This window comes from Cariama cristata, unplaced genomic scaffold (assembly GCF_000690535.1).
Source record: "Cariama cristata isolate BGI_N322 unplaced genomic scaffold, ASM69053v1 scaffold36443, whole genome shotgun sequence".
Classification (NCBI taxonomy): Eukaryota; Metazoa; Chordata; class Aves; order Cariamiformes; family Cariamidae; genus Cariama; species Cariama cristata.
The window spans coordinates 3,756-31,465 of NW_009608456.1; the positions used below are offsets into that span (position 1 = coordinate 3,756).

At 39.2% G+C, this 27,710-nt stretch overlaps 1 protein-coding gene across 1 annotated transcript; it reads left to right on the plus strand.

The window, feature by feature from the left end:
* Positions 1 to 502: 502 nt before the first annotated feature.
* MTAP (methylthioadenosine phosphorylase) lies at positions 503 to 26,910 on the plus strand (the record flags this gene model as incomplete). Its single annotated transcript, XM_009697128.1, has 7 exons — positions 503 to 589; positions 7,466 to 7,524; positions 9,894 to 10,061; positions 16,986 to 17,088; positions 20,596 to 20,835; positions 21,373 to 21,495; positions 26,847 to 26,910. Coding segments are annotated over 7 exons (819 nt in total), but the record flags the coding sequence as incomplete, so codon positions are not given.
* Between the last annotated feature and the right edge of the window lie 800 nt (positions 26,911 to 27,710).

Below are 27,710 nucleotides of genomic sequence, written 5' to 3' on the forward strand. Positions count from 1 at the left end.
TCAACACAAAAACCTTCTAATTTTTTTTAAAAATGTTTTTATTATTTTGTTTGTATAATACTATATAGTGGTGTCTGGTATTCAGTGTGGTGGTTATGTATAGGACTGTTTTTCCCCATGTAAACAAGAAGCCTTCGTTATAACATGCTTTATACAGGTATTTCTCACTCATTAGAGGCATTCCCAAATAATTCCCTTCATTTTTGTATTGGGAACGAATGATGAATTGGCATATCTTTGTGTGTTTTCCATAGCTTTTTTAATTTGGTATCTTTAAATAGAAGAATCATAGTGTAAGAAATAGGCAAGTTAAATACAGTTGTTTAAAATCAGCCATTAGAAATTTCCTTTCTGGGAAACTGTGCTATTGTGTTTTGTTGATCTGTGGTCTAGCCTCATCTCAAGCAGAAAATACATTTTGTAGCTGCCTAGTTAGTTTTTGCAACATGCTGTTAAATGGGGTGTAATCTTAAGAGAACTAATATGTACTTTTCTATGTAAGATCGGAATTATTGGTGGAACTGGCCTGGATGATCCGGATATCTTAGAAGGAAGAACAGAAAAATATGTTGATACTCCTTATGGCAAGGTCTGTATAACCTATTTTTTTTATTACTGAGACTTTTTGCTGGTTTTAAGCATATTTGTATGCTTCAGGAATTTTCAGACTGCTAAATGAATGCATAAAGGAGGTACTGGCATAAGACTATTTCTTTTTCGTTGCTGTGTGTTGCGTGATTCTTCATTTGTAGAAACAAGCTGTTACAAAGATGATGTGCAAAGGAGACTATACCTCTTCTCATTTGTAGACTGGATGAATTTACAAACTCTGTCCTGACTTTTCAGTCAAGAGGGATAAACCCTCTCTTTCAAATTTGTGCTGTTGTGTGACCTGTAGTATATGTCAGATCTCTCTAAGAACCTTTCTGAATTGCAGAAGATTGTCCTTTGAAGTATATGGGGCACTTTTTTCCCCTATAACCACTGAATTATGCTTTACATACCAATGCTGTCCTTACAGCCATGCTTATAACCACATAATTTGAAACTGATTTGAAAATGAAGCTCTGAAACTGTTTTTGTGGCAAAAGTATTCTTGACCAACTCTTATTCACATTGCTTCAGCCCTTTTCCTCAGCAAAAGGGAGCGGAGGCTTAGGGGTGTTGCTCTGTATGTAGTGCTGAGCATGTTATGAAAGACAATTTCTGCCCCAAAGCATTTATAGTATCGGTAGGCAAGACAAAGGGTGAGAGAGAGTTTTACAGGCAGGAAATCAAGGGGGGGAGAGGTTTTAGTTGGCAGAGGAAATTCATAGAAGAACTCAATCTCAGATATTCTGTAATGTCATAAGTCCAAGGCAGTCTGGGTGCTTTGTAATTGCCATCAGAACTGTGTCTTGTGAAATCTACCTGTGTAAGCTAGTATACATAGAATAGAAAATGTGGCATGTGGTAGCAAGAGCCATTTTATGGATAGACGCTTGCCAGAAAGCTCAGCACTGTGGTGTGTGATTGAAAATCTGAGTCTGTGCCTCCATTCAAAATGGTTTAAGGGGGAAGTAAGAGAGTAAAGAGCAAGTGGAGTTTATGTGTGCGTGGTTCAAGAAGGGGAAGGAGATAAAGATTAAGGGAGGAGAGAACATAATCAGAAAAATACATTTGACTTTTGCCATCCTTCAAAATCTGTTAACAAACTGCAAGAGAATGAAGGGAACTTACCTCCTCCGTTTTCTGTACCCTGCTCTCCAAACAGTAACCAGCATTGTTCTGAAGTAGAATACACTGGCTAAACCAAACTAGCTGCTATTGCATCACCTGTTTTTTGAGAGTCATGGATGGTCACAGCGTGGCTGTGTCTGGAGACTGCTCACAAAGCAAAAATAGCACTAGGCTTGTAGCAGATATTAACTGAAGCCTTCATATCCAGGAAGGATGAAACAGTCTTCTCCTCCCTCCCAGGGGTCTGTTCAGATCAGAGTTAAAGGGTGCAGTGGCAGAACGGCATTTGGAGGGCTGTTCTGTCACAGCACTGGGATGCAACAGGATTTGGGTGTCCCAAATTCGGCAATGCAGTAGGTGGCCTACAGCAGGGTTTAGTATTACTGACAAGAGTAGGAGTAACTGCAGGATGGGTCCTGCACAAGGGAGTGGAAAAAGCTTCCTCAGTCTTGCACCTTTGATCAGTACAGAAGGCTTTCTACATTTCATTTAGGAAGCAGCTTAGCTATTGTCTTTTTTCTGTGTTCTTCACAGAATGCAACATGAATAGGGGAAAACACATCTTGGTTGCCTGTTGTGGTTTGTGAGAAACCCTGATCAATGGACTGGCTGTGTCTGAGCTTGTGTATTATACACTTAGCATAGGCTCAACTTAAAGAAAAAGCTTGTGAATATTCTGTCTCAGAGGGGGAGGGTGCGGCTGCAGTATAGCTGAGGTGTTATGGTAGGAACCCAAGCCTGAATTCTAGGTACTGTGGTGAGCTGAACTGGAACCGCTAAGCTGACCTGGACGGAAGACTGCAACTTGGTGGGGCTTCTGTATCTGTGAAAGAGAGCCTAAGCCAAACAGGGAGCTTTTGTCCTTACCCCTGCTCTCCTTGCCTCTTCTCTCTGCCTGTAGATCTGAACTCCTAAGAACTCAGGCCATTGGTCTGGTGATTGTTTCATGTAGATTCACTCCTGCATAGAATCACATTGAAGTCACTGTTTGAGTGCAGTTTTCATCCTCATGGAGGAACTGGTGGAGCACCCTTAGTGGAAGATGTGCAGGGCTTAGACCACAAGTTACAGTGGCATAAAGTGCATTGAGTGGGTCCAGTTGATGGACTTAAATTTATGAAGTTTGTTTCTGCGTCAGTTGAAATGGTATCTTTAGGTGGAACAATGTTTGCTTATTTTGCTGCTAAGACTTTTTAACATTCAGGAAGGAGGTGTTACACAGCCTGCCTCTTTCATTTTATAACAACAGAGATGAAAGAAGCAGCTATTGCCAAATGTAAAAGGGCAAATGAGAACTTTTTTTTAAGAGTGATTGGAAAAGTTTAGAAGTTTGTGGTTTATGTTAGTGTTTTTTTTCTAAAGGTGTGTCTTGTTCTTGATTGTTACTGAAGGAAAACCTAATTGGGATTTTTCTGCCATAAAGATGCTTTTTCATAGAGCTATGACATCAGTGGAGAGATAATCTGCCTGAAATTTTAAGAGATAAAAGGCTTAACCTAAATAAACTGTTCAGAACTTCATGGTCTTTTAATTGCTGAGAGAATTAGAGATGCAACATCAAGTCTATTTAGTTCAAGCAAAACTGGAAAGAATGAAAATTAGTATCAGAATGTCAAAAGGAAAATACAAGGCATAGTTTAAAAAAAGTATGTCCATTTCATTCTATCCTTTAAAAATGCAAAGTGTACAATTCTACTTTCCTCATATTTTGCTTTTTAATTCTTAAGTTTCTTAGCAAGGACATAGCCAAAAGACTTTTAATGGAAAACCTTTCTGGTGGTGACTTTGCTTGACACCTTTGACATTTGACAACAACAAAATAGATGTTTCTTTAATGCCATTTCTTTACTTTTAGAAGCAGAATAATAGCTTACATTTTGTTCATATAGAGTCCTTGAATTGTTGTCTTTGTCCTTCTTCAATTGTAAGAATCATTTAATAACAAAACTTACATCATTAGGGAATGTTGGGATATTCTTTCCAGATGAAATACGGAAAAGTCTAAAGGAAACTAGTATGAGAATTTTTGCAGTTCTCTATATTGGCATTGGTTCTCCCATGATCTTTCAAATTACATTAGTAATACTAATGAAAATGCAGTACACTGGTTTACTTTAAAAAATAAATAAGCTAACAGCTTTTAATATTCCAGCTGTCTTTTCTCCCTTGTCCACTTCCACCATTTTCATTGAACCAAAAATTTGGTATTCCCTAGAAAATACCCTAAAACCTTTTGGCATTCCATCTCCAGATACGGAAAACATTGTTCTCTTGTAAGATAAGAAAATTGCTTGCAACAACATTTATCTTCATCATTGAATTTTGAAGCTACTAATAAAACTTTGTTCAGAATGTACTTTCAGTTAGATTGTTTTACTTTCTGGATGACAGAACTTGGTTCTGAATCACCTTTCCCCAAATGGCAAAATATCTTCCTGTTCTAGAAAATTATTTTATGTGCCCCCGTCTTTTTTTGGTCATAGGTATATCTGGCAAAGCAAGCATGGGGGAGTTTCCACCTTGCAAATGAGCTTTGTATGCTTGCATCAGGAAAATCAGACCATGTGATGTAAGAGTTAAGCTCCTCTTCTGCCTAGCCAAAAAGATGTATGTCATTTGGTTCCTAAACTAGGTCATAGGTTAAATGAGGGCTTAGGGAACCTATGAGATGCTTTTCCATCTCAAGTTTTCCTTCAGACTTTTATTTTTCTTGTTCAATCTATTTTCTGTTCCAGCTTGCTTCTGAGATGAGACCAAGGAAGCAATGAATTCTGTAAGCACTGCATGAACAGTACTTTATGTATATTTATGCTGCAGACAAAAGGGATTTATTTCAATTGATCGTTACTGTCATAGTTTAGGGTTAACTACCCAGGGTTCTTAGCTTCCTTTTCTGTTTTGCAACACTGAGTAACATACATCTGACTTGGATTTTGTGGAAGGGGTAAGTAGTTAAATACATATATGAATTATTAGTGTTTGAGAACTTTTTATTAGGCCTTTTATTAAATCCTGCTTTAAATATACTGTATTACAGCTTTAAATTTGGATTGTTCCATTGGAAGTTTTTATTATTTTATGAGCACTTCAATGCTGCTGACTACAACTGAGATATTAGTAGAAAAGTACAGCATTGGAAAGAACTTGGGGGAGAAAGAGAGCGAACGGAAGCATACATTAGCTCTATTACGTGGTTAGCACACAGTTTGAAATTTCTGTATCTTTCACTTCCTTGTAACTTCACACACTCTGATTTATCCTGATTTCCTCTCTTAGTAACCCATGATGCAGTATCTGCAAATTCTTTTCTTAAGCTGTCAGTTCATCATTTAGCAGTATATTCTTTGTTCCAAATCTTTCTTTTTCTCTGCCATGTTTCTAGCAATCATGCAAGAAAGGTACTCAGATAGTCACCTGGAAGATGCCTTGAATGTGTTCTGTGGAAGTCTGTGTAAAGATGAGGACTGGTCCTGTTACATGGCCACACTGAAGCCTTTTGAAGTGACTAGGATAGCAGCAGATAGGGAAGGAAACCCTGGCTGCTGCTTTTAGATTTTGAAGCCTATTGGATTTCAAAGCTGTTGCATTCTTGCTGCATCAGCAGTGTATGCCAGAATTCAGTGGAGTTCTGTGGTGGGGATGAATATCAAATAGCAGTTAAATTGCACCTTTCTACCCCAAATCTTTTGGAAATTGATACAAACTTGAATCTGTCACTTACAATAAACTTGAATCTGTCACTTGTGAAGTGAAATGTCCAGTCTTCAACTTACTGATCTTCATTTTTCATTTTCATAGGAGGCAAGGAGTTTTGTCTGAAGTCGTCTTTAGTTTTTTAAAGTATTTTTGTATCCTACTGTGAGCTAAGTTACATGCTTACTACTTCACACAGTAAATATGTGCTCTAAACAAAACAAACACAAAAACCAAAACCCCAAATGCTAATTATTATGAACCTTCATTGTTATGGAATGTTGCAACTTCAAAATGCCTTGGCAGCTAGGTAGCAAGGCTTTTACTCTCTGTGAAATTTCACTCTTAAAGCCATGTCTGGTTCAGAAGAGTATACATAAAATAAGGTAAGTAGATTAAATATTTAAATATCAATAGGTTAATATTAAATACCAACTTTTAAAAAGACGTCAGAATACACTACAGTTCTAAACATAAATTTTCTGGGACATTCCCTTTATTGAAAAAAAAAGTAGTAAATTGTGTCTTGCAGAATTTAAATCTAGGTGATTGAGTAATTGTGGTGCTTTGAAGAGATTTCACATTAAAAATGAGCAAAAAGAGCTGTGCAATAGGGAGTAGAAAGTGGTGGGTTTATTAGAAATTAGTATCTCTACAATGCAGCTACGTGAAACTCACGTTACTTTATTCTAGATCTCTGAAAATTTTCAAGTGTGTAATATAATTAACAGCTATAATACTAAATGCTAATTGAAATCTTGCATGTAGCATTAAAATACTAATAAAATTATATCAAGTGGCAGGCAGCAGAACATTTCTAAATGCAACTGTTTGAGTCCTTCCAGAAACTTGCAAAATTGTGATCAGTAAGTAAATAGTAGCTTTGTTAATAGCTATTTCAGCTTTAAATCCCAGGGCATAGAAGGAGAGATTGGCACAGAGTGGCTTCCAGCTTCTTTACAGTTTCTCCTATACTACAATAAAAGGAGTGAAACGCATGCGGTTCTGAACTGGGCGGGAGAAGCAGTGCATCCAACTGCACCACTGTTCAGCACAAATGCAATTCAGCATCTAATTAAACAGAGGCCCTACATTTTTTCAATGAAAAGGGAAGCTGGAAGCATTGTGTATTTCAGATCCCTGATGCGCAGAGCCCAGGAACAGGACACAGCCCACAGAGCAGTTAATTTGTTGTAGTGGCAGTTGATGGCTTGCGGGTTGCCCACATGGGCAATATGACCATCTCCAAGGCAGGACACATTTCCCAGCTGGGCAGCTGAAATCAAAATGCTCTGGCTTCATGGCTAGTTCGTTAGTCAGGAGGAATCCATGCTGTCATTGAGGAGAGGACATGATGTCTCCTGGTTCCTAGACAGACTAAATACCACACTGCTTCTGCCATTAGTGTACCAGAGGTTCTGTCATATCACAGTTCACTTCCCAAAAGCTGGGTTCCCAGCAGTAGGGAAGAAGGAGTTTATCAGGAAGCTGGGAGGGAGTGAAGGGTTGGTTGGAGGAGTCTAGAACTCCTCCTCACACACCTACTAGGGGACCGTGGTAGAAAAGGAACAGAGAAGAGAATGAGTAGTGTTATGGAAAGGGAAGGATTAAATGTGATTTCTGTTGGGAGAGGGCTTTTAGTAGGGAATAGCACCTGTGTAGCAAAAAGCAACCAAAGTTTACAAGAGAGAGTGAGGCCTGATAACCAATTTAAAGGCAACGTTAACATGCTGCTTTTGTCTGTTTGAAGTACTGTTTCAGAGTATTTGAAAGTATTCCTGTTTCAAACCCTAAAGTAAGGAGTTGCAATATTAATGTTGGTATGAACACAGAAAAATTGTGATAATCCTTCTGGTGTCAAGTTTGATCTTCGTGTTCCATACTGTTTTACTAATCTGCCATATGAAATTACAGAGCTGAGCTGAAGAAAATGTGAGACTACAGTGATAACCAGTATTTCCTTTCATAACTATCCTGCTTATTTTTAAGTAGCACTTAAGGTTTCTGATGTGATTGTCAGGCTGTAACTCATTCTTATTTGCTTGTTTTGCAGCCATCAGATGCTTTGATATTGGGCAAGATAAAAAATGTGGACTGTGTGCTGTTGGCAAGGTAAATGAGCATTTTAAAGGGTTTTATATTATGTGCCTTAAAGTTTTCTCAGAAGTTTTTTCTTTTCACATTCAGTGAACTGAATTTTTACTCTGACTTCATCTTGCTCTGTGTAGTTGCTCACAAAGTCCAGCAGAAATCTGGGGTTTTTTTCCTGAACAAATTTGATGATGCAGGGACCGAGAGTATTAAAAAAATACCATTTAGGTTAGGAAAGAGAAATCTAGTGTGGGGTGCTGCCTTAGGACGAGTGGCAACCTGCAAGGCTGCCTGCTCTAGTGGTAGGTGGGTGGTGCCTGATAACCTGAGTAATCCATCTGCTCTCTGTGTTAGCAAATTTCTGTGGTGAAACTGGGAAATAGCCTGTTTCCAGATGATCTGTATCTCTGGTACCACCATAGACTCTTCCAAATCATTCCCTTTAATTACTGAGTCCTCTGGCTGTTACCTTTATTGCTTAGGAGGCTGCATCCCCTGTAGTTGTTCCTCCATGGGTCATTTTTATTCAGACATCTCTTAACCATGCTCAGAAGAGGCTCTGGAAGCAGGATCTGCAGATGAGTGCATGGAAATTTCATGTTAATGTAACTGTGGATATCTGGGGCCAATGTGCTACTAGATTAAATGTAAGAATACAAACACAGTTCTCAGCATCTGGACAGCATGGGCAGAGCCAAGTGCTGATAACAGGGTCCATCAACAGTCCCAGACAAGTCGAGGTGATGAATCAAGTCCAGGATCCATCCAGGGCGTTCAGGTAGGAGCAGTAGGAAATGGAGCTAGAGACAGGGTTGGAGACAAGGCTGCAGTGTGTGTCCAAAGTCCATCTGGAAAACAGGTCTGGAGACAAAACTACAGCATAGGTCTGAAGGCCATCCAGGAGACAGGGCTGGGGACAGGCACGCCTGTGACATACCTCAGGCCAGAAGTGAAGGCTGGAGCCTGAGCTTGGAGGCAGGAACACCTGGGCTCACAGGCACCGGCTGCTTGGGTGAAGGCCCAGGGTGAGGCTGGCCAGGGCAATTACAACCTAGTGGCCCACTTGAGGGCCCCGATTCTTTTCATTCCAGTATTTTTTCATTAAGCTGCTGACCGTTAACCATCTCTGCAACTAAACTTCTGTCTCTGGTTTTACTTTTCTTATCTTGCATGGACTTTGCTTATGTATTTTATTATACCTGGACAACATTTTTCTAATTTTCTCAAATTAAATGCCAGGATCTCATAGCTGTGCTGTATCAAAGTAGGCCTTGGGCTGCAGATGGCTGTGGTTTACATCCTCTCTGGGATTTATGGCCATTCACATATGACCCTCATGAGTTTGCTTTTAGGGATAAGGTTCCTGCAACTTCACTTTTTGGGAAAAATGACAGAGTTGTTGAATGCCAGATTTTAGAAAAAAAAAAAAAGGCAGGTATGTTCTGGAAGAGGATTATGACAACAACGGCAACATTAAGCATGCCTAGTAACTTACCAGAAATGCTAATGATAACGTGGGAATCCTGCCTGACAGTGCTTGGTCATATTGTGTGCAATTCCCAATTCCCAACTGATCAAGTTCTTAAGACCTTTTGGTCTCTGAAAGAATCAATTGGGAAATTAAGTTCCTCCGTTTCTCTCACACACTTGAAAATAATTTTCAAATATGTTTAATCATTATGTGAGTGATGTGCCTCTGTAGTGATGACAGAGATAACCTGAAAGCTAGTGTTTATGAGATTAAGTATTTCCTGTCTTGGTGAAAAAATGCACTGCAACAGTATGAAGTCATACGTCTAATTTATGAAAACTGTCAGATCATTTTAAAAGCAAAGAGAAAAATGTGATGATTCTACTATTTTCTTTGGGAAGGTGACAGATTAAAACAGTGTGTTCTTTCTTTTTTTTAATTTCCTGTGATGCACCGCTCTTCTGGGTGGGAGAATACAAACAGTACTTCTGAGCAGAAAATTTGTAGAGGTATATATAAATCTTAGAAATTTGTTGTAGTCCATGGAATATTTAATTTGCTACACTTGGGTTTTCAGGTCCTGTGGAACTGACTTACAAAATTCAGAGAAAAATGCTTTTTGTACTCTTGAAGCTGCTAAAGTATATTTGGATTATATTTTCAAGATTCTTTTCGTTACAGTCTTGAACTTAAAAATTTTGCATTTAAAAAGAAAACTACACCACTACTTCTTAAATCAAATACTGAGAGAACCTTAATACAGTTAGGAAAACAAGTTATGCTGGAAATAGCTGAAATTATCAGTTCTACTTCCAATGTTTTTAGGGAAATTACATTTCCTGGCATTCTGTTTATCTAGGAGAAGGAAGGCAATTTCAGTCTGATTTATTTTACTCTCCTGCAATGTGTGTCTTTGCAGACATGGAAGGCATCATACAATTATGCCATCGAACGTCAATTACCGTGCCAATATCTGGGCATTGAAAGAAGAAAATTGTTCGCATGTATTAGTGACTACTGCCTGTGGTTCATTACGAGAGGAAATACAACCTGGTGATCTTGTCATAATTGACCAGTTCATTGACAGGTGAGTAACATTTTGTTTTAGTTGTGTTCTTAGTTTTGGGGGAGAAAAAAGGGGATAAGTGGGGCTAAACCATATAATAACATGTTAATGTTAAATTAAGTTTTTGTGGAATGAGGTGATAGCCTCAGTTCTTATGGAAAAAAGTGAGATTCATACAAGAAAATGTGATAGGAAACAGGAATGAGATTACAAGAAGTTCAGCTCTAACAGACAGAAGAAATACCAGCCATTGAAGAGTTGCCTCAAATGAACTAAAATGTATCTCCTTGGGAAGAGTCTTCTGAAGAGATCTATTCTCATATATGGGGGAGGAACATGGATAAGAGCACAGGCTATTCTAAGTTTTAAGAAGAATCTGAGATGGACAGGTGCTAGAAAGCATAGCGGGAGACAGGTAGGAAAATATGTGCGGTAATGATGAGAGATCAATGAAGAGAGATCAAATGCAACACAGTGGGAAAAGAGAGGAGGTTGTTTTAAAACAAGGATAGATGCTAACATTTTCTATTTGCTAAGAATCATAAGGAAGTAAGTTTTTCCAAAGTGTCTGTCCTCCAGTCAGTCCTCCCCTCCTTGATCATCTGATATTTAGAAAAAATCAAGCAAATGGGGGGGGGGGGGTTTGGCGAGCTACATTTAAGGATCACCAACTATACCAAATATTTCAAAAATGTAGTTGCACATTTTAAGAGGTAAATCTTGTATTAGTACTTATAGCTGTACTATATCTGGAAGGCTTGGGTACTCCACCCAATTTTACGTGTTTGGAATGGTTTATGCACCTTCTTTGTGCTTTTGTGGGGCTGCTGGCAATATTTCATTACCAGTTGAACATGTATACCTAAGTTTGTTCTCTGCAGTGCAATGCTATTCAAGTTTTGACTTACTTACATTTTTTTATGTGTGTAATAGAGTACTTTTTAAGTACAGTGTATCTAAATGACTAAGTACCCTGTGGGAGCAAGCCCCATACAAACTGCTTCCTGTTACACTAGAGTTGATTTATGGGTGGAGACCAGCTGAATTGCTAACAATGGTCTTTTTTTTTTGTCTTTTTTTCTTTTTTTCAACTCTAGAAGTATTTAGACTGATCACTTTGTTTATACAGGTTAAATCATAATCATCCTTATTCTGCCAGTAGTACTTGGAAGTAATTTCAGTATCAATACTGATTTATGTAGGAAAGGTATTAAACATCCTTGGCTACACATTTTGGATGATTGTGAGTAAAGCACCAGTTATTTTGACGGCATTATCATCTACCAGACTCCTAGGTAGGGAAGGGGAGTGTAACCATGCTAAATTGTGAATTACATGCATGGTAAGAAACAGCCTCTGGCCCAGAGAACCTGCACTTTTAAACAAGAAACAGTTGGAATTACTGCAGTATTATTATCAGCTACGGATGAGAGGTGGAAGTATGGAGAAACTACCTCTTGCAGAGGTCAGACAGAAAGACATTAACAGAGCCAGGAAATTAACCCAGATATGAAATCTGAGACCATTCTTTATGTAAAATGTCATTAACAATTCGTTTTGAAGCTACCTAATCTCTTCCCACAGCTTTAAATTTCCCAGCACTTGCCAGTTTGCATTGGAGCTTCTGAGCCGGAAAGGAAATAAATCAGCTTGGTTAAGTTTGGGTTTTAAGAACGTATCCCTTTCAAGAAGGAAAAAAAAAAAAGTTATAGAACGAATCAGTATATTTATCTGATGTGAAGATGAGTGAAAGGACAGGGATCATTTACATTGCAACAAAGAAGGCAAATAGTATCTTGGGCTGCATTAGTAGGGGTGTTGCCAGCAGGTCAAGGGAGGTGATCCTTCTCCTTCTACTCAGCACTGGTGAGGCCACACCTGGAGTACTGTTTCCAGTGCTGGGATCCCCAGTGCAAGAGGGACATGGACATACTGAGGAGAGTCCAGGAAAGGACCACAAAGATGCTGAAGGGACTGAAGCATCTCTCCTATGAGGAATGTCTGAGAGATCTGGGACTGTTCAGCCTGGAGAAGACAAGACTCAAGGAGGATCTCATCAATGTATATAAATGCCTGATGGGAGGGTGCAAAGAAGACAGAGCCAGGCTCTTCCCAGTGGTGCCCAGTGACACGACCAGAGGCAACAGGCACAAACTGAAATGCAGGAGGTTCCCTCTGAACATCAGGAAACAATTTTTCACTGTGTGGGTGACCAGGCACTGGCACAGGCTGCCCAGAGAGGTGGTAGAGTCTCCCTACTTGAAGATACTCCAAAGCCACCTAGACATGGTCCTGGACAACCAGTTCTAGGTGGCCCTGCTTGAACAAGGGGTTGGAACAGATGACCTCCAGAGGTCCCTTCTAACCTCAACCATTCCATGATTCTGTGTCTTCATTTAGAGTCTGTGCAGATGGTTACCAGTAGTAATGACATAACCTGTATATAAGCATTGTTTCGTTTGGGCAAGTAAGTTTTCATTTTGATGTAGAAGAGCAGGAACTTGTGGGGACTTGTTTCATGGCTTCAGGAAACCAAGAAGCTCCTCAGAAAAGCATTTGAAAATGTTTCAGTGTGGAAAACAATATATAATATGAATTTTAAAATCATTACTAGCTTGCCCTTGAATTCAGGAAACTCAGAAGTCATAGTAGGCTGTTTCATTTGGCAATTTGATTTCTGTAATAAGTCTTTTTCTCTGATGATCTTTGCCAGTGGGTGTTAGACTAATGGTTCTTTGGAGGTAGGGTCTGCACTTTTGCCTTTCACAGGGGTGTATCATCTGTAAGAGTGATTGCATTATATATGAAATCATTATGAAAACAATGCTGCTGAGAGGAAGATATTTTCATAGGACAAAACAAGATTAATTTTCCACCAAAGTCTGAAAAGGTGCAATTTTTCTGAAATACCTTCTAATGAAAGATCAGGGTCTTGCAAACAAACATGTCAGCAATCTTGGAAAGAAGGTACTGGTTAAAGCTGCAAAAACAGTTATTTTTGTTGAAAGGTACCTTGACTTCTATATAGTGATTAACCCATGCCAGGCACTACATGGGAAAGAGGCTTGGGTCTAAGTGGGAAGGACTTACTCAAGCTGCCATTAAAATCAGTGCCTTCCAGGTGTTCAGGTACCTTTTGGTATCTAAGGTCTAGTTCTCAATAGGGAGCACGTAATTATTCTCTTTTCAGGTATGAAGCAAGAAGAAGGAATAGTGAATGGGAATGGGAGAATCATAGAATCATAAAATCATTATGGTTGGAAGAGACCTCAAAGAAGAGCTAGAATTGAGCAGAAAGCTGTAGGCAGCAGTTGTAATTTGCTCCCTTTGGGCATGCACACTGTGGCATTAATGACAGGAACTCAATATATGGAGTTGTGTAGGACTTCTGCCTAGTTTAGGCAGAAGTCAAACCTGCATAGGTTTGACTTGTAGTGGGAGACACTGAATAGGTGTAATTAGAATTATATAGCATTTCCAAACTTTTGAGAGCTTAATTCTGCAGACCACTACTCCTAGTAAGTGTTTGATTTTGTATAGAGTCTCTGCTTTCTTCATGCTTACCTAATGGTGTGTGTAGTTAAACAATAAAAGATACAATTTGTTAAGTAAGTACCAAAATATTTACATGGTGTTCTCCCTGCTTCCAAATCCAAAAGTAACCACAGGTACTATTATGGGCTACAACAGCTGTTCTCTTCTTTGAAACAAGTGCCTGAAAACAAACTGGATTTTTTTTTTTTTATGCCTTTGGCTCCAGTTAGCTTATTACAGCACTGTGAGTCGACTGGCTAGATGAGACTGATTAGAGGCTTTTTAATACTTTGTTTGGTTTGCTGCTGATGTTTGATGGGAAAAGAAGAGTAAGAAGGTAACTACTTACTTGGATGACTCAGCTCAGTTGGGAAGATGTATAAAATAGCTTCATAAGTCCTGTAACAGCTGCCAACTTTTTTTGTTTGAATTCTTTGTGTCACATACACCACTGCCATTATTACAGTATTGTTACACTCCCAATTTTTCATGAGAGAATTTTCTTTCAGTGTCCATGAAGAAGCAGAGCATGGTGAGTCTGCTTTTTATACAGCAGATACCAGTGTGAATTTTCATTTTGTTATTTAATTACTGGTAGCTTGTTGGTAATTCAACACAACTGGAAGAAAGGGGAAGGTGATGATGCAAGTCGTAGAGGACTGTTTGTCACAGATGGAAATGATTTGTTTGTTCACTTATTTGTGTTGGATTTTCCTTCCTAGCATCAGTCATAGTCAGCATGGGCAGAAAATCTTTGTGTTACTGTGATAAAATCAAAATGAAGAAGGAAAAGCCACCTTACTGTCTTATTGAAAGTGTGGCAGGGTGGAGAATACAAACTCTGGGCATACCTTCAAAAATTGCAGTATGTGCAGTGTTGAATTTGAAAAAGCTGTAAGGGCAAGGCAGGCATGGCAAAACTATGCAACAGTGCAAGGGTATGCTTGTGCAATGAGTGGTTATGCCTAAAAGCATAGATACCCCTTTCCCAGTGAAAGAATTCCCTTTTCTTCTGCACCACCATCCACTGTTTGGCACAGAGGCAGCATGACGGTCCAGTGAGGGTTCTCGATAGAGCCCTGCAGAGATGAGATGGCCAGCAGGAGCTGTGCAGCACTGGCTCTTAGCTGCTTGCTTCTAGTTATCAAGTCCAATGGTTTCAGGTGCTGCTTCTGATATCGCCCACGGGGAATATCTCTCTACTTTCCCTTTATCTATGTTTGATCCTTCTGGATTGTGCGCTGCTTCTGCAAGTAGCGTGGCTAGTTTCTAGGCAGGCACTTGGTGTAATGTAAACAATCAGACAGTGGTAAAACACTCAGTCGTGCCCTGTTGCTAAGCAGGCTCTCCTGGTGGAGAGCATGCAGACTTCCCCACATTTAGAACGGTGAGATCTAAGGAGTAGATTGTCTTTGAAGAGTGGCTGTTGAGTTCCTTATTTCTTGTTTTCTACTGGCTCCATAAGGAGTCACTCAGGATATGTGGGGAAGGTCTTGAAACTCCTGTAATGAGAGGAGCTTTAAAAGACAGGTGCTGTTGTTTGCTCTTTGGCTCTTGGTGTCTGTGAGAGTAAAGCAAGGAAAGCATCTGTTATTCTGTAACCTTCATTCTGCCTGCAAGCGATACAGAGGAACAGTATTGCTGTGGTGAAAATTATGTGCTGCTACCCTGTATCTTGCAGATAGGTGAGTGAGACAGGTCAGGATGGCCAACTCCTGACTTGAGTAGCAGGGCTACAGAAAGGAGGAGAGGCTAAAAGGCATTCCTCTGTGCCAGCCATTACTTCATAGGTAGCAAGATTGAGAGATTAGTTCAAATCTACCTTTCTTCTCACCCTAAGCCTAGCAATTTACAGATACCTCGACTGGCCCCATGTTGAATAGCTGTGGCCTTTGCAGAGTTGCAGCCATCCATACAGAAGAGAAGTTGTTGCACTCTGAGTGCAAACACGTGTGGTCCGTTGCTCAGAGCAGTCATAGATCTTACTATTGGTACTTATTCCCATGCAATTTGTATGTATGGTGCTAAACATAGTGCGATTTCTTTATTAGGACATGTAGTCATGTGGCCATTCTCTCTGAAGAACATAGGGTATCAGAAAGTCAGAAATTAATATTTATACATATGTGATCTTTCCTCAGGGCTTTTCTGAGTGAAAGGGCCTGTCTGACATCTGAAATACTATAATGCAGGAAATGGATTATGACTTTTCCCGTTTCCTCCAATTCTAAATAATTCATTAGCAGACACTGAAAAAATGTGTGTAAAATCAGATACATTCTATTTGCAGCTCTTCAGTGTCCTATAAAAGAAAAAATAATATTAATATTTCAACCAGTGTTAACAGCTGTATACCATTTTGCATACATTTTTAATTTGCTGATCTCTTTCAGTATTTTATAATCTCATCCTTAAGGCTACTGTACTGGTTTGGGGCATGTTTGTTTGTTTGTTTGTTTTCAAATCTATTCTAGCATTTACCTTATATTTAAAACCTTCTTTTAAATGTTTACTGGTGACTTGGGTGAGGAAATGTTGTAAGCAGTATTACCAGCAGAAATACTGTATTTTAACCGTGGATTGAATTTGGCTGTTGCCTTAATTTGTCTCTTAAAGTATAATATATGACACACTGCAGGGAAGAAGGGAATGTCTCTAAGAATTTTGTTCCAGAGGGTTTTCAGTATCCACTTGGCTAAATTAGCTTGAAGCAATGCATTGGAAGATAAAGTGACAGTGAGTAACAGTTCCACTAGCTGTCAAAATGGGATGCTGGATGGTAATTTATGCAACATGTTTGACCATTTCCATGCAAAGAAACAGTTTCTCAGTTGAAAGAAGGGAGAAAAAGAATTTTTCTACTTGCAAGCTGCCAATGCATGTGTGTAGTCTTTCTGAGAATAAGATCCTGTTCCAGGGTTTTCTGCTTGAATTCACACCTCTTTTGTTCAGGAAGCTGTTCCTATAAATTCCCATCCTTTCAATGTAGGAATGCAATGATACAAACAAACTCTATTTTAACTAGGTTTGTGGTAATTCAGACTTGATTCCTTCCCTTCCTGAAGGCTTACTGCGCTCTTTTTTTCAGACATTACTGATTTGTTTTGAGTAGAATCACAGCATAATGTGGCTGTTTGTCATTTAGGAATAAATCAGCATTTCAGCATCATGTTAACAGATTTTCTCTTAAGTAATTGACAATGCACTACTGGAGTAACAGTTTTATACTCTTGAGCTCAATTCTGAAAGGTTTGTACAGATGCGAAACAGGATTACAGGTGAGCATTAATATCATACTGATATTTTTATTTGCTCCCAGGAATTGTATGGGTTTGGATTTGTGTAAATTTCTTACTTTGTCTTCTGTTTTCTCCCTGTTCTTCTCCCTAAGCATGTTTTCTGCTTTTCTAGGACAACTAAAAGACATTGTACTTTATATGATGGGCAGCATTCCACTCTTTCAGGAGTATGTCATATTCCAATGGCAGAGCCATTCTGCACCAAAACCAGAGAGGTTAGTGAATTTTGTAATAGTATTCAGAAATGTTATTTTTATGGCACATATTTGTGATATAGTAGTCTAATTTTGCATTCTTAGAATACAGAGGCAATCTGCATCTCTTTATTGCTGTTTCTCAGATATGTCATGGTATTAAGCAAAAATGTAACATTTGGAAGGCATGGGCAGTAAAAGATCTTGTGTCTGTAGGAGCTGTCTTCCTCAAGGAGGTATGCAGAAGATGTCAGTTGGCAACCTAGACTTCCCTGGCGTCTTAGTAACAGGACAAAAGATACTTATTTAGCAGGTAATAAGCCAAGAGAGCAACAAAGTGAACAAAGCAGGAAGATAGAATTAGAAATTTGTTCCTTTTTGTTCTGAATAAAACACCACCTGTGGTAGAGGCCCTCTACATACTTAATACAAAGAATTACATAAATAGTACTTTAGCATTCACAGAAATTAAGAGTATTTCATTTGTGCTTTTGTGCATTGTAGCAGTGGGTGCTGGTGGAGAGTCAAGGCTCAGTTTAAAGGATGTTAAATATAGGAACAAGCCAAATTACAGTAGCCTTTTATTCTTGACTGTTGCTCTTAGTTTTGTCACTTCAAGATTTTCAGGCTTCAAAAACACTTAGATTAAGCAATGTCAAACACTGCTCTGTTTTTCAACACCTTTATAAGCATCTGGGAGCAGTGTATCTGTGGTTAAATATACCACCTTAGTGTATTTTCAGAGTTGAGGAAAGGGAAGGTGTACATTGAACTGTGTGTTTTGTGCTTCTGTGGAATGCTCTGATCAGAAGCTGCAAGGAGGTACATTCTCCAGCCGCATGCGAATGCTTGCAGAATCAGTCCTGTCCATCTAAGAGGCTTGCTCTCTGTGCGGTCAGTTACTGCACTGAGCAGGACAAAGCTGAACTGTTAAGCAGGTGGCCCAATTGGTACCCAGTTCAAGTACAAATATTTATACTACTGAGCTATTCTGCTCTTGTCACCAATTCACTTCAGTGTCACTATAGGCTATTTTTGTTAATTGGCCAGACACAGTGTGATTTCAAGATATCCACCAGCTGGCCCACAGCATTGTTATTAGAACAATGCTTCAGTGCACTGGGAATCAAGGTGTTTTGCAATGAAGTAAAGACACTTTAAATCTCATGAGGAAACAAATCACTACATATTATACATGTGCGTGCTTTTGCCCTTTTTCCACTGAGCAGCAATTATGAAAAATATTTTGCATTTCTCATGCAGCAAGAGCCTAGCCACATGGTCTTACCAAAGATTGTTTGGCATAGAGTTATTTAGTGACTTGAAGCATGATGTGACAACAGATAGGAGTTTATTGAGAGGTAACTGCACACTTTGTGAAATGGCTTAAAAACAGTGTTATTACTGAAGTGATTGACAGTACTTCACACTGTGTCTCTCATTTTTTTAAAAAGGTAAATAGTTATGCATAAGGCATTTCCTGAGGTTGTAGGAAGCATACACTAAGGCTAGTTTTCATTCAGCTGTTAAGTAGCAAGAGCCAATGTTCTTTGGGTATTACATTTTTTGACAGAGAAATGCTCCTTTTCAAACAGAGAAAAACATTTAGGTACTTCCCAGTCTCCCATGTGATCACTATCTCATTAGCCTATGTGTTCTAGTCAACCTAACAGATGTTTTAAAGAACATGTGGGTTTAAGCTCTTTGGGAGGCTGAAAAGGCATACTTTCACTTCACTTGAAAATACCAGATAAAAGTGACTTAAACTTTTTTCCTGGAATGATCCCTGAAAATTGTTGGGATCATTTCAGCCCAGTTTATTCTAATTCAGGGGAATTTCTTAGATAAATTCAGTAATAATAAAGCCAAAACTATTAATGTAATAGGCTATTTAAGGAATTTTGCATGAAAATATCTGAAAACTTAAATTGCAATTGTGCAAATACATGAAAATACTCTGGTTTTGTTTGGTTTATGCACTGTAAGTTAAATGAGAATCTGAAAGGAGTTTATCTTTTCTCCGACTGCAAATTTTTTAATAATCTAGGGTACCTTGGTTATTACAGCTTTCAGAAGCTGGGGCTCACTGCAACATCCTATGGGAACTAAAGTTCAAACTTTGTAAAGAGCCTAAGGGAAATACTGCTCAGCTGTGGTTCAAGACAAATCACAATTGAAGTTGTCTGTTGGTTTATTAACAACTGGCAATCACTTAATCGTATATTCAGAATGAACATCAGCAATAAACCACAATATTAGGTGTGATTAATATTAGATTAACTTACGCATGTTAATAAATGCCTACAGATTTCTAAGTGCTCTTCTGTGGCTAATCCACAGAGGCTCTGCTTTACCCCTACACACATATTCACAGAGTTACATGCACAAATACCCTTCCCCAACATGTGGGTTACATGCACATCCACCCTCTTCAGGGAATGCAGGTTTACCTGTTTACACATATCTGCAGTGGGAGATGTGAGTCCTCCAGCTTTACGTGTACTTGTGGTACTCCACACAATCCACTGATCCACCTGCCAGCGAGGAGGCACCCCACAAGATGACATAGCACACTTGAGGTATTACTCCTTGTTGCATCCATGTAGGTCAAGCGCAAGCTTCTCACAGCGTTCTGCAAGGAGGCTCCTCCACCTGGCCTGTGTGAAGGTCATGATGCTGACAAGACAACTTCTAGTGGTGTAAGACTAGGTCTTCAGGGCTGCTGTATTATGAAGGTCTCTCCTGTCCTGTCACAATTTTTCGTGCTGCTTTTATACTTCTTTTCAAACTTTTCTTTTCTGTTGATGGTCATTTTAAACAGATGTCATCATAGTTACTTTATTCTTCCTACTCAGGACAGTTACAAGTGTCCTAGTCCCATTTACACATGCTAGTACACTCTTGCTCCTACTGTATCAACTGGTGTTACACAGGCCATTTACAAAGAGAGAAAGTCATGATTCTGCCACACACAAGGTTCTAGTTGGAACTGAGAAGGCTGTGAAGTACATGGTACGTGTAAAGTGTACAGCTCAGTCACTGGCATGGGAAAATGTGGTAATAATTTCTCTGCAGATTCCCAGGGTACTCTTTGAAGTATGTGCTTGTAAAGTTTTACTTTCAAAAAGTAAATTTCCTATTACTGTACTCACCAGTTCAACTCCACCATGTGGTAATGTAGTACTCAGTGGAGTGTTTTCACCATTCTGTTCTCAATGTAAGCAGAGCCTAAATACCATGCAAAAATTTTCTGTTTTCCAGTCTTCTTGGTCTGCATTGAAAGCGGTAATCCAACTAATACTAAGAAAATCAGATGAGTTCAAGATCATTCCTGTTAGTAGGACTATTAATTTCTCTTGCTGGATGAGGAAACTAAAACCCATCCTTGGTTTTGGACAGCTGTAGCTGTATGAAGCTTGGCTGCTTTATATAAAGCTAATTTCTTTTGTATGTAAGTTTTTTGATGGGATGCAAAAGCAGTGCACCAGGGGAATTATTTCCTTTTCCTGATATTGGCATGTTTTGTAGGTTCTTATTGAGACTGCCAAGAAGCTTGGGGTCCAGTGTCATTCCAAGGGGACAGTGATCACAATTGAAGGCCCACGTTTCAGTTCTCGAGCAGAAAGCTTGATGTTTCGCAGCTGGGGAGCTGATGTTATCAACATGACCACAGTGCCTGAAGTGATTCTTGCGAAAGAAGCTGGAATGAGTTATGCTAGTATTGCCATGGCAACAGATTATGACTGCTGGAAGGAACATGAAGAAGCAGTGAGTGAAACTTTTTTTCCTCTGGGTCTTGTCCTGAGGGATCTGGATGAGAAACTGTAGGTTTTAATAAGAGACCATATACTGAACTAAATCTATTCTTACTTACGTAAGTATCACTGAGTTATTCTGGATGAACAATTGTGAAAGTAAGAACAGAATCAATTGTTGCTACCTTGTTCATTTTCATAAACTTGCCTCACCACTAGCAAACCTTTTGTCTCCTCTTGTTTGAATCAGGGGGTCTGTGTGTATGAAGCTTGTGAGCTCGGTGTATGAACTTGTCTTCCCATAATTAGTCTTGTGTTTTTTCTTTTGCAGCTCTACACAAAACAATATATCTGCTTTAGTTCTCCTGTTTGTGTTAAATAAAATCAGACATACACCCACAGAGGAAAGAAGATTTTACTGGCTAAAATGTGGCATTTTAAGGCTTCATCTTTTAATTTAGAGGTGTTTGAATTAAATTAATTTATTTGGGTATTTAAAATGTGTACCGTCGTAATTGAGAGACACCACTCAGTTTTATTGTATTTCTAGGTTTCAGTGGATAAAGTTTTAAAGACGCTGAAAGGGAATGCAAATAAGGCTACTAGCATACTCCTTACTGCTATACCTCAGATAAGTTCGATGGAATGGACCAGCACCCTGCATACCCTGAAAGTAAGTACACACACGAGGCTGATGAGTACTGGGGACAATGTGTGCATATATACACATAATATAGTTATATGTTCCCAGATGTTCCTACCTAAATCATAACTTCTTAGAGTAGATGCTTCAACAAACCAAATCCACTCAAGCAAGACTCTCACAAGCTTTATTGCAAAGATCTAGCTTCAGTTTTACAAGAACTGTTGCAAAAGGTAAAAAAATTAAGGACATCTGTATATGGTTGATGAAGTCTTATCCTTCACAGCACAGGTTAGATACAAATCTGTGTGAGTATTCAAATGAAAAACCTGTACACCTACGCAGCTTTATCTTACATCTTAGAACAATGGAGAGCCAACTGGAGAAGACTGAATCAAACGAAAAACATTGTGCTGTCTTTAATATGTAGAAGGAGAGCCTGTTACAAGGTATGGGTAATAACCAGCTGGAAATTATTAGAACTGTGTTCTCTCACACGTTTCAGATCCACAGTGCCTGAAAAAAAAAAGGAAAATAAAAACATTCCAAAATAAATTGGTGAGGGAATTTTTAGGCAGATTTTTTCTTAGACAAGAGTTTACATACATGTTTTACGTCACCTCTGTTTCGCAGGCATGCTTGAGGTTCGTTTGTGGCTATAGTGTAAAGAACAATGTTAAAATAGTTTGGATGTCTATCCAACTTCTCAACAACCTTTCTGTGACAAATAGCCACTTCCAAGAGTACAAGAGCGTGAAGCACAAGAGCAACTGAAGATTACATTGAGATGGTGTGGGAGATAAGGAAAGAGAATTGGAGTGTGAAAGGCAGATAGCAGACAGAAGTGGGCCACAAGGATCTCTGTTAGTGGAAGCAGCAGCAGTCTGAAAAGGAGGAAGCCTGTTGAGGAGTCTTTCGAGAGAGTCCAGTCTCTGGTAACTCTCTCCTCTCTTAGGTTCTTTCTTTCTGTTTTCTGAAAATCACTGTGTTGACTGAAATTTGAATGGATAAGAAAGATGAACACTGACATAAGTCATGCCTTCATACACCTGAAAGTGTGTCCCTGAAATTCAACTATCAGCAGAACTGTATGTGCTGTAAAAATCTTCTGTGTCTTCTGATGGGGATGAAATTTTCAGTTTTGTTTCCAATATGCTTCTCTTGTCAGTGACTCTCACCTCTCGTTTAATCAGTGTCCTAAAGGAAAGACATATTAAGCAAAAATTCACCCTGGACATTTTAAGCGTACTTGACCAGGTCAGGTTCATGGAGATCCAGCCTAAATCCTTGAGATGGGTCTTTTACTGATTCTTCACTAGAGAACCTCCTTTTTATTAGGAGGTCTTGGGTTATGTTTATGACCCTTCCTCACCTGGTTATCTGAAACAGCTATTTTAATGTCCCTTCTGTACATTAGTGAGAGCTAACTGACTTTTCCATTTCCCCATTGCAGTATTTAGGAAGACGTGTCATGGATGGATAAGGGAGACAACAGAATCAGTATTCATTCTCCCCTCTAATCCACAGAAAACATTTTCATAGGATTGGACCACACTTTTTGTTTAATACAGATGCCTAGCTATAGAAAAAAAAAATCAGAGTTTGAACAAGTAATCTGAACAATATGCTAGGTATTCCTCAGCTACTTTGGTCATGCTGGCATGCAAGGAAATTTCCCAAGTATATAACGCTGCTGAAGTACTGAGGGATCTACCTTCAATTCTGGCAGGTGTACTTTAGTAAGCAATGTCCTGCTGCTTTCCCTTGCACAATTGTCTTGATTCTTCATTGGGAGTGGAAGAGCAGGTGGCTGGAAAGAACTGCCACTGAGTTTGCAAGGTTCCTCTTTAATGAATGCAAAGCCTCCTTTCAGTTCATTGTCAGCTGTTTAAAACACCGATTCAAGTGTTTCCTCCAGCTCAGTCCCTGAACTATTTGCTAAAAGAAAATATGATGCACCAGAGAAAGGGTCAGTCCATTCTAATGTAGCTTCTTACACAAAAAAACATCTGCTACTGCCTGGTATCAGTGATGAATATTGAGATAGTTTCTCTTGGAGTTGGCAATTCTTATGTGTTTATGCTCTTTGCTGATAGTGGCTTGGTTTGAGTGATAACATACTGAGAAAGGGAGTTGATCTGAAGGCATTAGAAGAACTGGAAACAGGAACTAGGTATTGGCAGTGAGGATTGAGATTTTATGTCAAGAGAGTAGGATCACAATTGTTTATGATTTAATGCAACCAAGTACTCTGGAGAAGTGACAGGAAAGTCTGAGGCTTTGGAGGCTTCCTCTGATTTTACTTAGGAAGGGCAGGAAAGGCTAAAAATCTTTGTTTGAGGCATTAAATGGTGGTAAAGTAGGTGAAGGATTGGTCCTAGACTTCTGTGTTAGTGAATATGGAGAGGCAGTTTTGCAGTACAGCAGAGAGGTGGTTGAACCATAAAGAGTTTTAAAAACTGTTCTCATTGTAGTTGTGAAGTCTTCTGTATATTTTACTCTGGGAATTTTGAAGATCAGATGATGGAGTTTTTGAACTGCTCTTTTTTGGAGGCATTTTTTCTAGAGCTTAAAGGCAGTGCCTCTTGCATGCCCTGTGGTAATGAGGTAAGGAATGCAGACAAGGAGGATTCTGAGCAAGATTGCAGCCATTGGTCACTGCTATCAGTGACTATGCAAAACCATACCAGCCTATATCCAGACTGCAGCTGGGCATCTCAAATGGACATTTGCCAGTGTCTGTTTCTAGCATTTGAGGAAGCATGTGAAACCATAAAGTTCTACATGGACACAGTTTTTCCTTCCTGAGCTCTGGCTACTATGACTGGAGGAACTTCACCAGGCAGGAGGAAATATGCTGCCTATCTCTTTGCCAGCTGCATTTATGTGTCTCCTCCCATGGAGGTATGCATCCCACCCACCCACATGTGGTGGTGTCACCTCTGAATTTCACAGTAGTCTTTAGGAAACCCTGGAATGTTAAAGCAAAAGTGTCCAAAGGCTGTTTTTCTGCTAAAGAATAGGCTGCCTTCCATCCGTTCCTTTTCATGTGTGTTTTCATCTGTGATACACCATTGAATTTAAGTGTAGTTCGAAAGTTACTATTTTTTATCTGCCTAAGATGTCTTTAGGCCAGTATTTCCTGGCTGTGTTGCTGTAAGAAGAGATCCTTCTCCAGGCTCAGGTTACATGACTGTGAAAAAAAAGTTTGGAGCAAACTCCTCTGCAGGCACAGCATCTTCCTACAGCCTGTCATTTTGAGGCGTGACCAGGGTATGAAGCCCTTACTCTTTCAGAACAGGGTGTGACTACGTTGTATTTATGTCATGGATGAGGAAACACAGACATTGCTATTGATCACAGTGGTATAAGTGATTTCTGGCTGGTGTCAGGGAAATTTCCGCATAGGGTGGGTTAGCCATGGGTGATGTACAGCTGGACCTGCTGCTCACTGAGAGGAGTTGTTTAGTGAGGTGATAATCACTGGCAATTGTTCCTGTAATGCTCATGAAATAGTGGCATTCAGCATCCTGTGGGGAGCAAGGAAGGCAAGTAGCAGAGTACAAATGCCGAGCTTCAGGTGCGCATACTTGGCTTTAACCAGTGAACTATTAGGTATCATCTCATGGGAGGCAGCTCTGAAGGAGCAAGAAGCTCCAGAAAGCTGGCAGGTCTTTAAGGGCAGCATTTTCCAAGTGCAGGAGCGATCCACAGAAAGACCAATCAGGAGGCTGACTTGGCTGAACAGGAAACAGAGCTCCAGTGCAAAAATGCGGTATTCAAGGGTTGGAAACAGGCAAACTACAAAGAAGGAATCCAGAAGCAAGAGCAGATGTGTAGGGCTTGCCTATAGTTGACACTCGGAAGGGACATCAAAGGCAACAAGAACTTCAGTCACTGCATTGATATCAAAACCTGATCAAGAAAAATGTGGGCTCATTGCTGGATGAAGTAAATTAATTAGTGACAGCAAACATTTTCAGAAGGAAACCAATATAGTAGAATCTTTTCTGTCTTTGTTAGGAAAAGTATTGGTGAGAGAGAAAAAACTGTCTTGTTGAAAAGAATTTTAACTCGTAACAACTGGGAATTGAACTCTGTACCTTTATTACAGTAAGATTCAAATCTATAAAGATTGAGAGAGAATCTGTACTGGGATGGTAAAAGGAATGTCATATTAGAACTAATTTTTCTTACAGGATGAGTGTAAGAAAATCATCTTGTGGTAAGGTGTTAGAGCTTCTGTGAATGTTTCTCAGGTAAACTTCTTAACTCTGTGAGGAACATTCTGATACTACATGCCTTTTTTTGACTTCTGTACTAGCCTATGTGAAATGGTATTTGTCAGACCTGATACAAGGAATTATGTTGTGCTTTGATAAGAGAGCTGTGGTAAGTGAATACTGTGGGATAGTTTAGATTGGCTAAGGTATTTGTGGATAGGTTTCAGCGTGCTTCATCACTGACATACTTTAATATGTTTGGTAACTAACAAGTTGAAGGGCATAGAGGTTAACATTTTTCAGTCACTTTTTCTAGTTTATCACAAACTGAAACTGACATTCATAAGCTATGTATGTAGAGCTCTGCTCTTGTAAATATTCTTGAGTAATTTTCTTCCTCAAATACCTCAGTGAAATCAGTGAACATACTTATGTGACTGGAGTGAATTGGCTCAGGTGAATAAGACGGAGGGGGAAAATTCATCAAGAGTTCACTTCAGCTGTAGTTGCATTGGCCTGCATACTATGTTCCTTGCAGGCTAAGGACCTCTCAAGAAAGCTGAGATTGAAGCATTTCTCACGTCCTGCCCTTGAATGTGGCTGATGTCAAAGTTGCCTGTCCCTGCATGAGTATTTCATTCACTCCCAAGCAGTGTACCTTTAGAGAAAGGTTTCTCTTCTTGATAGCTGTACTTCAAAATTGATGAAGAAACATGTAGAAATCACTTTTTTAAGGAACTTCATTTTCAGAGCATTGTGATTATATATGTAAAGAACTTTCTGTGAAGATGGATGTAAGCCAGTAGTTAGTCTTAAAAGCCAAAAGCAAGCTGCACATTTTTCATTTGTAGCCTGTGAGCCTGAAGTCCTTAATTTAGTGTTTCTGCAATTTGATTGTTGTTCTCAATACCAATAAGCCTGTCACATAGGTTTAAAAAAAGTTGTAATGACATGTCCTTGAACTGTTGTAGGGTATGCCCTCCCTGTAATTCTTTTCACTTTTGTGATGTTGGAGGAAGTTGGAGGTACTATGCACATGGAAGGGGTTCCCCTGTTTGTAATCCAAATGGAAGCTACATAGTCTACCTTTTCATTGAAAAGTGATTCCGCCCTGCATTGGCAGAGGATGCATTCATCTACTTTGACTTTGTCTTTCAGACAACAGTGCAGTGTTCGGTCATCCTGCCAAAGCAATGACAACCTGGATGGACCTTGAAGTTTGGGTGCGCACAAGGAAGAGTGGATCACTTTCAAACTTCCTGAGGTTACAGTGTCTTCAAAAATTGTTACAAGCTTAAAAGAATGGAGTAAACCTTGCCCGATGATAATGTGTAAGGCAGCTTTTATAATCTTTATCATGCTTGATAGTGTATGAGATGGTTAAAGTTAGATTTTGAGTATGTTTTAAACTAGCAATAGCTTTACTGTCAAACTGGATCAGACAGTGGCCAAAGAAAAACGTCAGTAGCGAGTTGTCATCCTCTCTTCAGTGATACCTTTTAGTTGATGGAAGAAAGGAAAGGCTAGGTAATACTCTGTTGCATTTTCATAACAAGATCTAAGAAAGCATATTTGCAGGTATGCTATTAGCTTTGCTATTTCTGCCTCCCATATTTTCCTTTGACAAGGCAAGTGATTACAGTTCACTGCAGAAACATACTGGAAAAGCTGAACAGACAATTTAAAAATAAAATTATTCTATTTTTATACATTATCCATATTTTTTCTTTCAGTCATTTTTGTAAAAGCAGTGGGGTTTGTTTGTGTGCTAGAAGATATAGTTTAATAATTGTGGTGGTTCTTTCACAGCAGCAGTTTTATAATTAATGAATGTTCTCATTAAAAAATTTAGGTAATGCCTAAGCCAAATTTGTGCCTGAAGATGTACTTATGTGACTTACAGAACTGTACAGAAAAGTACTTTGCTGCCAGTGTCCTGAAGATTGTGCTGGTCTTTTCCTGTTTCGTTGATCTCAACAGCTCTGGGTTTAGTTTCTGGCTTAAGTGATGAACATGCTTGAA